Source organism: Euprymna scolopes, chromosome 21 (assembly GCF_053919585.1).
Source record: "Euprymna scolopes isolate OS-2025 chromosome 21, ASM5391958v1, whole genome shotgun sequence".
NCBI lineage: Eukaryota > Metazoa > Mollusca > Cephalopoda > Sepiida > Sepiolidae > Euprymna > Euprymna scolopes.
This window is the reverse complement of record NC_136502.1, coordinates 41,220,333-41,236,463: the sequence shown is the minus strand read 5'-3', so window position 1 is coordinate 41,236,463 and position 16,131 is coordinate 41,220,333. Positions and strand designations below refer to the sequence as shown.

General features: G+C 32.6%; 1 protein-coding gene across 3 annotated transcripts in view; it reads left to right on the top strand.

Annotated features, from left to right (window-relative positions):
* Positions 1–16,131, top strand: part of LOC145242163 (slit homolog 2 protein-like) — a 594,752-nt gene that overhangs the window by 473,321 nt on the left and 105,300 nt on the right. For 2 of the 3 annotated variants that reach the window (XM_080105142.1, XM_080105140.1), the window contains exons 12-14: positions 2,874–2,945; positions 13,329–13,400; positions 15,424–15,495. In XM_080105142.1, coding sequence (XP_079961268.1) covers positions 2,874–2,945; positions 13,329–13,400; positions 15,424–15,495 — 216 coding nt within the window. The remainder of the gene's footprint in view (positions 1–2,873; positions 2,946–13,328; positions 13,401–15,423; positions 15,496–16,131) is intronic. The other variant, XM_080105141.1, reaches the window with a different exon arrangement.

The window sequence follows — 16,131 nt, the reverse complement described above, 5'->3', positions numbered from 1 at the left end:
TGTGTATCGCCTTGTGCGCCTTTGAACATGATAATGCCAACTGTTTGTCAACAGTGTGCATTGGCTTCGAAAACAAACAAAAACAAGCGAACAATCAAAAGCGTCTCTTACACGCTTGATGTCTTCCTCGTATATTGTTGGTTGTTGGTCGCCAACTCAGTTCTTTAGGCGACACTGGCCCTGTCTCCATGAATTTCTTTAACCATTCACAAATTGAAGAACGAGAATCGAGGTTCTCTTCCGTGCTTAGATTTTTAGTTTCTTTGGGTCTGCACATGCGATTTTGTTTCATTAAGCTGTGATACACATTGTGCTTTTTTAGAAGCGGCTATTTTCAAGAAGCGGCCATTTTCAAGAAGCAATTTCCCGTAGAAGTTCTCCTTCCGTTGCTTAACAATCTGAAATACAAGAATATACTGTTAATAAAATATTTTATAGATACTGATTATTTTATTTCATCTGGTCAAGATATATCATCAAGTTCATGTTTTTAATTATAAAGAGACTTTATGGACATCTTGTACACGATGTGTTTGGATTTATTTGGCGAGCACACACACACACACATCTCTCTTTCTTTCTTCTCTTTCTTTCTTTATCTTTCAATTCCTCTCTAATGTATGTATATATATATATATATATATATACATATATATATATATATATATATATATATATATATATATATATATATATATATAATGCTGCAGGGAGACATATAAACAACCTGATGAGTTCAACTTAGGCGACGAGAAATTGGTCCCCTTTGTTTAGATTCGAAACCGACGTTACTGATGTTTTTCTGATCTTTTTTTATACATGTATAAATAAATATTGCTTACATATATATGCATATATATAGAAATATAGGTTACACACACACACACACACACACACACATACGTGTGTATATATATATATATATATATATATATATATATATATATATATATATATATATAGTGGATACGCACGAGCGAGGGTGACGTGGTTTAACGAGAGAAAAGTGTATATTTAAAAAAAAATAGAGCTACCAACATTAATTTATTTATTTATTATTATTATTATTATTATTATTATTATTATTATTATTATTATTATTATTATTTAGTCCATGAACAGAAGCTTTATACCAACATATGTTCCTTCACGAAGATTAAAACCAATATATAATGATATTAAACCTTATGCCTACAAGGCTTACTCCAATTTAGAAAAAATCTAAAGTTTAAAACTTAAGCTTAAATGGTTGTAAAAAAAAAAAAAAGATATTGAAATACTGGGATGCTTGCATACATAGTGTCTACGGGCTATATATCAAATTCAATGCAAATCTGAAATATTTGAATTTTCAAATGGTTGTGTCCATATGTACCCGCTACGATTGAAATTTGGGTAATATTTAGTAATGGTAATTGCTGTCTAATACATATTCTTAAAATTTCGCAAAAAAAAAAATCTGAAGTAAATTTTCACGAAAGTTTTTACAACTTTTAAACTCTTTGTATAAAACTAAACGGAACTAAATATAGCCGACTTTAACATACTCATTGTACATAATATCTGTGTTCCAACACTCATGATTATCGGTTAATTAGTTGATAAGTAATTCTGTGCATATAAATATGTATACACATATCTAACTTTATATAGAGACTAGCAGGCTTTCCGTCGTCGCCCGGTCGTTAAATACGCTTAAATATGATATTTTAATTCTTTGCAGATTTCGTATTTATTAATGTAGAGCCACTTTTCTATTAATTAATATATTGCACACAATATATAGCAGTGTTTCAAAAGTTAAAAAATATATATATATGAATTGAGTACCATCAGCGGGAATCGAAACCAAAACACTCTACAGCATTATTCGTAATCATTTTAGGCACGTTCATACGCAAATAAAATATTCAAACTTAACGTTGTTAAAGCTATAAAAGTATATTTACGCATGCGTAGAAATAACACGTTTAGTCGACTTATGCTACCAAGTTCTTTTTTTTTTTTTAATTTTAACCTCTGAGCAGCTACTGCAATCGCTGATAGGTCAAAAGTTATGAGAAGGGTGTGTGCTAATATTAGATTTACTTAATGGTGTCACTGACGTCAGTCACATGTGTGCATATAAGTCCCGCACATAAATATAAAATATAATCAATGTATAAAGATGCATTCTAAGGCTGCCTAATATCATTTTATTTATTTATATTAAAAAAATTTTAAATACAATTTCGGTGTCGAGTTTTGTTTTTTTGTTTGTTTGTTTGTTTGTTTTTTCAAAAATGGAAAATAAATAAAATGTTTCAGCCGACATCCGATTTTCCTCAACGAATTAAACCTTTTTATTTATTTATTTATTTATTTATTAATTTATTTATTTATTTTTGTCTGTTTGTTTGTTTGTTTGTTTATTTTTTTCTTCGTTACCGTTAGGTAAAGGCGAATGTCGGCGACTGACGACACACATTCTCTTGTTGTAAATAGGAACGGTATTAATGTCTGTGCCAATTGTAGTTCACACTGGCACGTGTTATAATTAATAGATCAATATTTCTACATTGTAAAAGACGCCGGAGATATGAAAACATTAAAAACAATATGGATGCCGAAGATTTATTCTCATTATTATGACTTTTTTTTTTTAACTGGAATTTTTTTTTTTTTTTTTTTTTTTACATGTTATTCCGCTGGTGCAAATGCCAGTGTTATTAAAGTTATGCATGAAAAGCGAGGCGAACAAAGACGCCGTAGAAAAAATGTGACTATCTCTTCTTCGTCGGTCGTTAGACTTGACGACTGACGCTCGACGGATCACGCAACGCGCTATTTCAAACAGTTGTGTCATATTTGCAAGTTTTTCTCTCTCACTACAGGATCCTCTACGGAAACAAAATTAACGATCTCCCTCAAGGGATATTTCGTGGCTTAACATCTTTGCAATTACTGTGAGTATAAACCCATATACCTGGCCGCCGCACCGCGTCTAACAACACTTCTTCTCCACCTCCGCCTACGCCGCCGCCACCGTCGCTAATCATTCTGTTATTAACACCTTAATTAACTACTTTTTGTTATTAATACTTAACATGACTTCTTGCTGTTCGTTCTTTCGTTTTCTTTTTGCTTTTTTTTTTTTTTTTTTTTTGTAAACGCTAACTATCGCTTCTGCTATTAATGCCGCAATAGCCTTATGACTTCCCCCTCTTGTTACCGACATGGGAATCCACACCCCTCCGAAGCACTACCTTCTGGCTCAGAAGCACTACGGGGCCCAGTGGAGGACGCTCAATCGCCTGAGGACGGAAATGGGAGATCAAAAGTGGCTATGGCAAGATGGGGCTAAAAACAGATCCGACCATCTGTAACGCTACACACGTTTACACTCGCGTTAACGTGTAGAAACTCAGGACCCAACACGTTGTAATAGAGTACTTGCAAGGAACATAAAACAAGTAATAACTCGGCTCCGAAGTTTTTTTGGGGGTGGGGGGAACAACGACATTTATTTCCGGATATTTTCTGAATAAAATGTGACCGTGCTCCTTCTCTCGCATAATCTGTATGTCACGTCAATCTATTAAATTAATGTACAAAATGGTTCAGAAAGCAACCGAATGACTATACAGGTAGTGCTCGAGTTTAAACGCATATGCGCCTTAATCCGAAGTTTGACGTTAATCTGAACACGTCGAAATAATGGCTTCGAAGCGTTCCAAAATGTCTAATTTCACTCCATCGCTCTTGGGATGACATTCTTCTTACAAACACTGTTGCGAGAAAGGTCATTATTATTCACTGAGTGGGGGTGATACTATTAAAGGAACGAAATAAAGCAGCGGAGACGAAATAACGTAGCGTCCAAGGAAGCCAAACGTCGCCCGAGCGAAGTGTATAGAATCCGCCAGCTCTAGTGCAACTCTTGATAACGCAGTATTCTTGTTGAATAGTATTCTGGGCAACGCCAAAATTATTGTTGGTTGTGCATACACGCATATAGAGCTGAGTGCACATATGCAAATATGGTTGACAAGTCTTCAAACCAAGAAATGTCATCAGAAATCATGACATTGGAAGGAATGTATGAGGGATTTGGAATTCAACATTCTTCAGATGACCAAGTTTTCGAAGATGTAAACAACCACTTGGAACGTGGCTTTGATTTGACAATTAAAAAGACGTGTCAATATAAACAAATGAATGCGGGTAAAACGAACAGAGAGAAGAAAAATGACAGCGGAGGAAGTCGACCTGTGTCATCAGTCGTCAACAAACAACTTGCCACTGAACACCTCTCTTTCTCTCTCTCTCTCTCCCTCACTCTATAGCATACTGTGGAAGTATTATCGCAACATTAAAATCGTCATTTTTTTATACCAGCGGGACATATAACGCCGAGTTAAACACAAAATCAAGTACACTCAACATCGTCTTACCTTGTGAACTCGGAGTATGGGAAATTTCCATATGCACAAAACAAAATCACTGAAAAAACAAAAATACCCTAAGTGTAAGAATAATGAGTAAACGTTGGATAAAATGATGGTTAAAATTATTACGTACTTGCCAGGATTCGAACCTGGGAACTTCTGATCGTAGTCAGACGCGTTAGCAATTGCGCCACAAGTCCTGTCCGTATGCCGATAGATGTTACCGCGATTGTATACAGACAGTGCTAAATTCCGTTGACATGGGCAGATAACTTTTTCGACAAGTTTACGAAACGGCCCAAAACCGCTTATTTCGGGCTTTTTGTGTGACTCGGCGTTGTTCGTTAGGAACCATATATAGATAAGGACAATCTAGGAACTCACACCTTTCAGGAAAAAAAAATGTTTAATTCCGTCCATCCGTTCAAAAGTTTTATAGTTATATAGGTACACACGCATAGATAAATAAACATTTAGAATTTTAGTAATAGTATGAATACCCAAAATTGACAGTATTTGTTATGTACATTTGCCGAGAATTTTGACACACGAGTTATGAATAAATAGACGACACGGTTAAACCAATAGAACTACAACATAACGCAGCATTTTTCCGCCGTGTTTAACAATCTAATTTTTGCGAAGAGTTCAAAGCGGAAATAAAATAATTTTAAGCGTTTACGGAGACCACGACACTTCGTAATCACAATACATCGTAACCAAAAACGTTGTAACAACGACACATCGTAACCACGAGACGTCGTAACCACGACATGTCGTAAGTTATTCCAAACATAGTGGCGGGGGTTGATCTCTTCTGTTATATACGACGTTGCTAGCCTCCCTTTACACTATAGTTTGTTAGTTTGGGGGAAAGTACTCGACTGAGCTCCAAGCACCAGTTTCTCCTTCACATTCACAGCAAAAACTTGTCTATCTACCACAAGTGAAAAAAAATTTCCTTTTCTCCCTCTATGTATGTGCTTAACGTTCGGCGCAACTTTCAAGGGAAAAACCTTCTTTACGGTGGATTCCTGTTTGTGGAACACATCAACGTGGGACTGCTTCCCTGTAGATTACAGCATCGTCATCTTCAAACCCAGTGTCAGCAACTACTTTCCATGAATTGTCTCATTAGTAATCAAACTTAATTCATACCATTGAGCGATCATCATCTTTCGGTTGACAATCATTCCGTATCCTCCAGTAGCTCTTTGCCTTAATGAGTGGTGACTCAATAATTGAAAAAATACATTTATATGCGTGTATTCACCAAGAAAGAATCAAAGAATTGCCAACAGAGACCTTACGGGTAAGTGAACAGACCCTCCTCCCCTATTTACTGCGGCACCGGAACTGCTTTTCTATTTCAGCTTTTGCTTTTTGCGAATGTTCTTTTGTCAATGTTTGTTGTGCCTGTCGCCAGAGATGTTGCCTTTTAATGAGAGGTTATTTCATTTGATGCCCCCCCCCCACATACACACTTTGGGATAATTGTTTAGGAGAAAATTGATTATCTCTCTTTCTGCTAAAGATTACAGCTTTACTAATGTCGCTAACATCGCTTTCTGCTTTTAACGACGTCTTAACATTTGTTTGGATATTTTTGTTTGTTTTTTTTTTGTTATAGTTTTTTTGGGGAAGTATTCCAATTTTTTTTTTTCAGCTATTATGAACGCATTTTTTCTTTTTCAGTCTATAAAAAACTTATCACAATTTTTGATCTCCTTATTATATCAAATGTTCACAAATAATGCTGCCTATCATTAACACAGCCCGGTTCCACAAGTGATAGAGCAGCGCTAAATATTGAACGATGGACCGACTCGTATACAATTTAGTTAGTTTCAAATAATAGAAAATGGAAGTACTTTAATGAAACGTGTTCTGCTGAACTCATACCACTTGTGTTTCTTCTTAACTGTTTAGGTCTGTAACACTAATGCTTGAGCGAAACCCCGGTGCTTCATCAGTGTAGCTAGTCCTGGCAGATTTATCCCCTAGGCAAAGCAAGGTAGGATTGAATGCGTTCGCTGGTTGCTATAATACCTACGCATCCTGATTGCATTGAATGCATCCACTAGTAGATATCAGAGGGGATGTACATGTGTTTTTAGCCGAATAAAAATTGTACGTACCGATCAAACGAAAATGAGAAATAATTAATTGTTTGGGGGGGGTAAAATTTCGATTGAGGACATAAGAAATTGTCAGCTTCAGAGATTTTACCCGCTGACTCTGATATGAAATCATATCTGTCCTTGGAAAACCAGGGTCAGGTCAATCAATCTGTCATAAACAATTGACCATTCATCTTTCTAGCGAGAATCGATGTGAGTGAGTTAATTAGAAGATGAAGGGAGATTGCATCTCCTAAGTAACCACAGCCTTAGTATAAATTGCACCGTTTTTAGTCAGTTCATCAGTGAGTTCAGTTAAGTTCAGTTCGAGAATTTGGAAAACAAGCTCGATGTCAGAAAGCCTTCTATTCAAATGGTCTCTTCTCTCGGACTGCTAGACTTTAGATATCCCTCCCTATTCCCTGCTTCATTGACTGTACTGACGTGTAAAAGTTTAAATATAATGTGAACAGACATCTCGCTACTCAACTCCCTCAATAGTGTCCCTGTAGATATAGTCCCAAGCGGAAATATTCTTTGTTTTGTGATAAAAAAAATAGTAAAAAAAAAAAATTAAAAAGAAATGGAAACCGCCGAAAGAGATGCCGAGGTCTGTTTGGTGTTCTCAAGTTAAAAATTGTCTGAATAATGATAAATTTTCCGTTTCCAAAATATCTTTTCAGATTGAGGTGAACTATTTTTGAAAAATGCCATCGCGTTTAGAAATGCCATCATTTTAAAAGTTTCAATCAAATAGCCTTTTCGCATTCTTCTTGCTAGTAAAGTAGTTAATCCTAATTTTTCTAACATCTCCCTCTATCTAATCTTTCGCTCTTTTTTTAATAGTTTCGTCACTGCTATTTGCATGCTTATTCAATAGTTATATTATTAAAGTCCAATCTCCATGATCAGTAGTTTCGCGGTTTCAGCGTTTATCAGAACACCCAGCACGTTCCTGTGGATGTTTTTTTACTTCCAGTTTCATATCAACAACGGTGATCTGAAATCGGAAGCAAACGAAGCATTCGAAAAAAATTGTTATTTGCACGTAATACTTTATATAAGGTCTTAGACATACATACATACATACATATATATATATATATATATATATATATATATATATATATATATACACACACAATACAATCTAATGTATCTTAACCCTCAAAACTGAAATATTGTCAATACTCGTCTCCCTCCCCCTTATTATCTCCTACCTCAACCCCCCTTTTTTCTTTTTTTTCGTATTTCTTTTAAAACACTTCTTCCTAATACTAACAACCACTTCTGTAAGGTCCTGACGAGGCTGTTAAATCGTAAACACGGTCCAACATCCGAAACATATGTAACCAAACAGATAAAACGGTAATAAAAAAATAAAACATATTTTCTCTGCAATAGTATTTAGCACTCTCTTCAGGTTTTTACTAATTACCAGTTTTACCATATATATATATATATATATATATATATATATATATATATATATATATATATATATATATAGTAGCGTCCAAAACTAAGCGATAATATTTTAAAACCTAATATTTGTTAGAAATAACAACTGTGAAAAGCTAAAATTTTGACAACTGGTAGTCGTTATCATCCATAACAACATATTAAAATTTGAATCATTTGCAAAGTATAGAAAAAGAATTATAACAATTATTTATATATTTGCAAAATAGGAACGTCCAAATGTAAGGGACAAAATTGAGAAAAACAATATAAACAGCCAAAAAAACAATAAAAATACATGTACAGTCAATATTTAATAAATGAGCCCCTGCTCTCAATGAAAGCTGCACATCTTCGACTACAAGAACAAATCAGTTCTTGACAATCATTGATCATAATTTTAGACCATTCTTCTTGAAGCTTCACCCACAAATCCTTCGTGTTAGTGGGATTTCTTTTCATAACTTTCACTCCTAAGGTCTTCCAAAGATGTTCTTTTGGATTTAAACCAGGACTTTGCGGTGGCCAGTCCATAGTGAAACTACACTAAGAATGTAAGAAGGTTCCAAGACATTTTTGGGTGCCTTGGCTTGGCTCAGTTCAGATTTTGAGATGTTGATTTTTAGGAAGCAACTAAATGTTGAAATGTATCGTACATTTAAAGCGGATTTAAAGCAAGAAAAACTGATGCAATTATTTTGTTTGTTACTTTGTGTTTTATTATTATTATCATTATTATTATTATTATTATTATTAGTTGCATTCATTCTCGCTCCATGTTGGGTTCAATCTAATATAATATTTCGGGATAAAATCCTTTCTTTAGTTCACAGCAAATGTTGATTCTCTACTCTGTTTTGAAACCGTGCAAATAGATGGTTGTTGGAATTAATTCTGCAGTGCATGAACTTTTGAGTTTAATATTGATAGGTATTGTTTGATTTTATTTTCTTTGTTTTTTATTATTATTATTATTATTATTAATGTTGTTATTGTTTTTTGTTGTCACTTATTATTTATTTACTATATATATTTGATAATTATATGTTATTTGTTAGTTTATTTGTATATTATTTTCTTATTAATTACATTGTGTGTAGGAACCTATTTAATTTATGTTCCTTTCACATCAATATAGATATATATATATATATATATATATATATATATATATATATATATATATATATATATATATATGTAAGAGAAAGGGAGAGAAATAAAGAGAAAGAGAGGGAGGGGGAGCTGGTGTTTTATCCTTAGACTTTGCTGCAGTTTCATGGATTATCTCATCATTTTTATAATGAAAATCAAGAAAAACTTCGCATATATTTTTTTTTTTTAGCTTGGGTGCCTTCAAGTTGAAAAGTAAGATACCATGTTGATCTGAACTTCTGAAATATTATAAATAATTATTATGCTCTTATTAAATAATCGAGCACTCTATTGGATTTCTTTCCACTCTACAAAACCAAGAATTTTCTCCACCTTAGATTCGGTATGTCAGAGAAACCTGATCCGTACAATTGGCTGATCATGACCTAGTATCTATGTTTATTCCCAACCGTATTATTCAATTCGATTCTTCGACGTTGAGAACAAAGATTAATGCTGCCAAAGAGTAATGTTTTCTAAGAACAATGCCTCCCGCTCTCACTAGAATTTCCTGTTATATTGTCATGTTCCAAAAAGGCACCAAAACAACCTGTTGTATAATCGTCTAAATGTTGATATGCGTTTATTGTTGATGATTCTTCACTATTTGAACTCTAGCTTATATTGCTGCTGTCTATTTATGATATATTCATATCTAATTGTTCATATGCGTGTACGTGTGTGCGCGCGTGCGTGTGTGATACATGTATTTTGGACATACCTTAACTTCGTGCGTCGTTGATCTTGTCCACCGGGAATTCATCTTGTTCTTGGAGGGGAGACTGGAACATGTTTAGATGAAACTCATTGATTCCAAGACGATGATTGGTTTTATATAGTTTTTATTCACTTTCCAGGTGTCGATCGCAGAAGAATGGAAACTGAATATCTTTACTTGCGTGGTTTGCTTGTAGGTCTCTATTTTCACACACGTCAGCTCCCTCCCCAGTGAAAGGGGGGGGGTGATCTGTTAAACCGTCTGCTCTACGTCCAAATTCCAACTCTCTGATCTCCAACTAACCTGATCGCGTGACTCACACGCAGATCCGATCAGCTGACCATCTCTTCCGGTAAACGTCTACAATATGATTTACCATATTTGTCAGATCTTATAAATATTCTTCATATTCATCTCCCGCCCATCTCTCTATATAGATAGATATAGATATAGATATAGATAGACCAAGATACAGAAATAGATAACTAAATAGATAGATCGACACTTTCTTGTGTTCGACCTATTACATAACATTCCTTCTATGAGTAAATATTCTATGAGTAAATATTCTAAGAGTAATTCTTATTCTGGTAAAAAAAAAACGTCTTCTAGGAATCTACATATCATATTAATACGGTAGTACCTTTAACGTACGTACGTGTATCACAGTCTCCAGATTATAAATTATTCGATCGGGAGATCCTATTTATTAAAAAAGAAGGATAAAAGGTGCTAACCTACTATGAATATTAAATTAGTATATAGAGACGCTAATTTAATGTTCGTAGCATGTTATCACTAGAGCTATGACAACAGACTATTCTCTTCATTCTTTTCACTCTCGGACACAGTTAGACAGTCAATCGCCCGCGAACCACATCTGTCTATATAAAAACATATAAGATATTAACGGATATATACTCAAGTCAAAACAATGAAAAGAATATGCTGTTTGTACAGCCCTAGTTATCACCGTCTATCTTCCTTTTTAATAAATAAGATCTCCCGATCATTGAAGACGCATTGTAAAAAAAAAAAAAAAAAATTAAATGGGCCTACGTGAAACCAAAAAAAAATCTTCTTGGTCTTCTGTCTAGGATCTACTGGTAGTATCTGTTCTGTTTAAAAATGGTATAATGATATCGTGGGGTTTTCGTTCGCGCCGGTCGTCCATACACTATAAATATGTCACAGACTCCTATAAGGATATTAGAGATAAACCGTAATAACCAGATATATTTTGACACTACATTAATCAGATTACTTAGATAAATACTTTTATAGTTTTAACAAAAGGGCTTGGCCTTTTGGTCAAGATCAAAGTGTAGTATCTGTTCTTCAGATGCTGCACTTCCATTTCTTGTTCTCTTTCGGTGGAGGAGCAATCCTTCACGACTGGGACAATTTTTTATTTTTGTGCCTTTTCTCCACGTTAAAAAACGACCCTGGTGTCTAACTCCGTCCCGTGGGGAGGCATAGTAAATAGGTACAATATTATCGAGGGGTCTCCATTCACTCGAGGGATTTACGCTGAACGTAAAAGAATGGCCAGCAGCAATATATTACATGTGAAAGATGCCGCTATGGAATTTCCACAGCTCCCGCTAGTATAAATAAATATCCTACCTATAGAATTACATTTGATAATTCTATTAGGCATTAAATTACTTATGATTGTTGATATGCCATAAGACAAACCATATCAAGCAAATGCTACTGTGATTTGAAGATTGTGGGAGACTTTTCTTGGCTCGAAGCTAAAAGACTTTTCCAAAATACAGGATTCGACCTTAAATAACCTAAAATGGATTGATATGCCGTAAAAATGGGGGTCAATGTCGTTGGATTACAAGATCCAGGGCTATAAGTTCAAACCCGTTGATTGGTAGGTGGGCCAGTTGTTTGAATCTATACTGATGCTTGTATATCGAAAAAAAAAATATGTAATATGAATTAATAGGGGTTGCAGAAGATAAAAAAACACCCGAGGACACATTATAAACAGAGGCTTAGAGAGTCTAACATAAGCGACCATATATGGGTCCCTTTTTGTTTGTTTTTGAAACCGACGGTATCGATAGTTTTCTGATCTTCTGTAACACATATATAAATAAAGATATTACACTCTTACTTTCTGCAATTTTCTTATATATATATAGAGTGGATGAAACGCCGAATATTCAGTGTAGCTTAATCGCCATATATATTTTATAAATTACTAACTAGCTCTACCTACGTATTGAGCACTTTTGAAGTAAATACTTAAAGTTTACGCATAAATCTATACTTTCGTATATTAATTTTATGTGAGTAAATGAAGTAGTTATATATATATATATATATATATATATATATATATATATATATATATATATATATACTCTATCATTATATAAAAGGAACTTTGTGAGTTTGTTCCCTATGGACTCCTAAACGACTGTGGCAGTGTTTTTAGAAAGGTTTTATATCGGAGTGTCTTCGATAAGTATGAATAATCGATAAACGAAAAAATCAAATGAAAGAAGAAACAGGCGACTTTGATTAAAGTCAACGCCTTATACAACCTAAGATCACGCGTGCATTTGAGAATTTTTATTATCGCACAACCAGAAAGGTTCTTTGATATGACAGGGGCGCGTCCGAAATAAAAGTTTCCGTTTAGAGCACAACTGAAGCATGATACTTGACTTTTGCATTTTAAACTTTAATTCAAGTCATTATAGAAAAATATTTTCATAAAATCAACAGGTGGAATCAATAGGTTCTCTACAGTGCAATCTAAACTAAAATGTATTATGGACTAAGTAACTGCGGGGAGGTATGTGAAGCTTCTCCCGGTGCACCGCGATGGGTCCCCAACTAGAGCAGGCATTTAATCGATTTGATTGAAAAATGGCGATTTCACTGATTTCGATGACAATAAAATATGAGAGGGTGAAACATTCGTTGATACTTATTTAATTCCGCGCAAGATCAGGTCTCTCTGCTAGTAGATATATATACATGTGTGTGTGTGTGTGTGTGTGTGTGTGTGTGTGTGTGTGTGTGTGTGTGTGTGTGTGTGTGTGCGAGCGTGCGTATGTGGGGGGAGGGACCCATCTCTTCTAATCTGAACAGAAAAAGCAGATCTTGCACAAGGAGCCCAATAGAGCGTATTAACAATAATGAATAATTATTAAAAGGGATGTAATTATTTGCTGCAGTTTCACCGTAGACTCAATAACCAGAAGTCTGTTATGCGTCTTTATCCTCTTTAATTCTGACAAATATTTAAAATATATAAGGATGTATAGTACTTTCTGAGGATCGAGTATGTCGAAAACCTGCACTAAATTGTTAAAAAGACCTTTTCGTTGTTCTTATTATGTAGACATATGTGTGTATGTGTGTGTGTTTTGTGTGTGTACGTATATTGATACCAATTCTCTTCTTCTTTACCCCTGCCAGACTCCTGAACGCCAACAAGATAAGCTGCATCCGAGAAGATACCTTCGAGGACTTGCGAAATCTCAACTTACTGTAAGTCCAATGCAAATAAGCAAAATTGTTTATCATTAATTTCCGCTCAGAACCAATCAAAGAGTAAAATTATCATTGACCTCGTTTTAAAGCTGTTTTACCGGAAGTGTGCAAGCTGATTTCGAATTGGCTAGAAAACAACAAAGTCGACCGGTAAATGAGATGTTCAATTTTATATTTTCTTCCTTTCCTTTCCTTTTTTTAACGTCTTTACAATAATGCAAAAAAAGACCGGCTTATTATCTATATGATACGTTATTTCGTGTCCATTTGTTATCACTTTGCACACACATTTAAAACAAAATGAAAATGACAAAGAATAGTGATTGGTGCTTAATCTGATATTGATATTGCCAAATATAAACGGCTTAGTATCTATATGATGATACTCTAAATTATTTCATATTCGTACGTTATCACCGGTGTTGAAAAAATAAGAACGACAAAGAATGGTGACCAGTAATTATTCTGATGTCACCAAGATAAACAATTCCAACTTTACCTATTTTGAAATGAATTGTTCTAAAATCAGATTATACTGCCACGTCGACCGAAAACAGTGCGATTTTTAATAAATACATTGAAAATTTGATCTTGGTTTTATTGATCATAAGAATATTTAGCGGATAAATATTTTTATAACAGGTTTAAAAATTATTAAATTGCTGTAATTTAAACAACATAAAAAGAGACATATTCAGTTTATTTATTTCTAAAACAATAATTAGCTGGCAATGACATTTATTTTTACGGAAGAAGAAAGAGTCATTTTTGATATGATTGACCCTGAAATGCAGTTATTATTTCAAAAAGAATATTACCATTACCAATAAATTTCAAAAAGATTATAACCATTAACAGTAAATTTCAGAAAGAATATTTCAATTAACAGTATATTTCAAAAAGAATATTACAATTAAAAATAAATTTAAAACAAAATATTACAATTAACAAAAAATTTCAAAAGAATATTACCATTAACAGTAAATTTCAAAATGAATATTACAATTAGCAATGAATTTCAAAAAGAATATTACCATTAACAGTAAATTTCAAAAAGAATATTACCATTAACAATAAATTTCAAAAAGAATATTACCATTAACAATAAATTTCAAAAAGAATATTACCATTAACAGTAAATTTTAAAAAGAATATTACCATTAACAGTAAATTTCAAAAAGAATATTACCATAACAGTAAATTTCAAAAAGAAAATTACCATTAACAATAAATTTTAAAAAGAATATTACCATTAACAATAAATTTTAAAAAGAATATTACAATTAACAGTAAATTTTAAAAAGAATATTACCATTAACAGTAAATTTCAAAAAGAATATTACCATTAACAATAAATTTTAAAAAGAATATTACAATTAACAGTAAATTTTAAAAAGAATATTACAATTAACAATAAATTTTAAAAAGAATATTACCATTAACAATAAATTTTAAAAAGAATATTACAATTAACAGTAAATTTTAAAAAGAATATTACCATTAACAGTAAATTTCAAAAAGAAAATTACCATTAACAATAAATTTTAAAAAGAATATTACCATTAACAATAAATTTTAAAAAGAATATTACAATTAACAGTAAATTTTAAAAAGAATATTACCATTAACAGTAAATTTCAAAAAGAATATTACCATTAACAATAAATTTTAAAAAGAATATTACAATTAACAGTAAATTTTACACATTTATGTAGAAAACACCGTGGAATTTCACAAGGTCTATGTTTGTACTACGTTACACCGAACACCCTTTTTTTTTTTCAAGAATTAGATTGTTCATTTTAAAAATGATTAAAATGTAATAATAATTAAATAATATTGTTAAAATATTCGTTTCAAACATTTTTTAAAATATTTTTGTAGCTGAAAAGTATTTTCTTTATTGTATTAATGAAGATTTGGTATAGGCGAGAAGGTCATGACAATTTTTATTTCGCGTGTTCTCTTTTGAAATTTGTATTTTTTGTTTTTTTTTGTTTTTGATTTTTTTAATATGCAGATCCTTATACGACAACAAAATTCAAACCTTGCCAAACGGAACCTTTCAGCCATTGAAAAATATACAAACGTTGTAAGTACATAGTTTATTTTCTTTATTTTCATTCGCTTATTCCCTGTTTCTTCACACTCCATTGCACTTTTAACTTAATTTGGGGGTAAAGGCAATGTAGTGTCTATTCTCATGTCGCATTTCCTTCCAAGAGTGATCTCCTCGCTGCTTCGCTTGCGTGGAGTCTTGATTAAAAAATACGGGTTATAGTCAGCTAACGTACTTCCATAATTATCTGCCGAGTGCTACAAGGTGACAAGGCAAATCAGTTTCTTCGCTTTTATTATTTATTGAATACATGTTTTATGAAGTTCGAAATATTGTAATTTTTTATTTCAATAATTTAATTTGTTATTTTAATTTCAATAATTTCATTTGTTATTTGAATTTTAACAACTCCATTTTTATACTTTAATAAACATATATGTATTATATAAATTCAAATACAAAACTGTTATTTTTTAAATTTAAAAAAAAACTTTTATTTGTATAATTTCATAAACATATATCTATTATACAATTTCAAACTTCATAAATAAAACTTTTTTCTGTACATTTTGTTATTAAAAGTGCAAATAAAGACTAATTGTGTTATTTTTTTTTATCCGTACTAATTTGTTAATCTTTATTGTATATTTTTCGATATTGTCCTTCTCT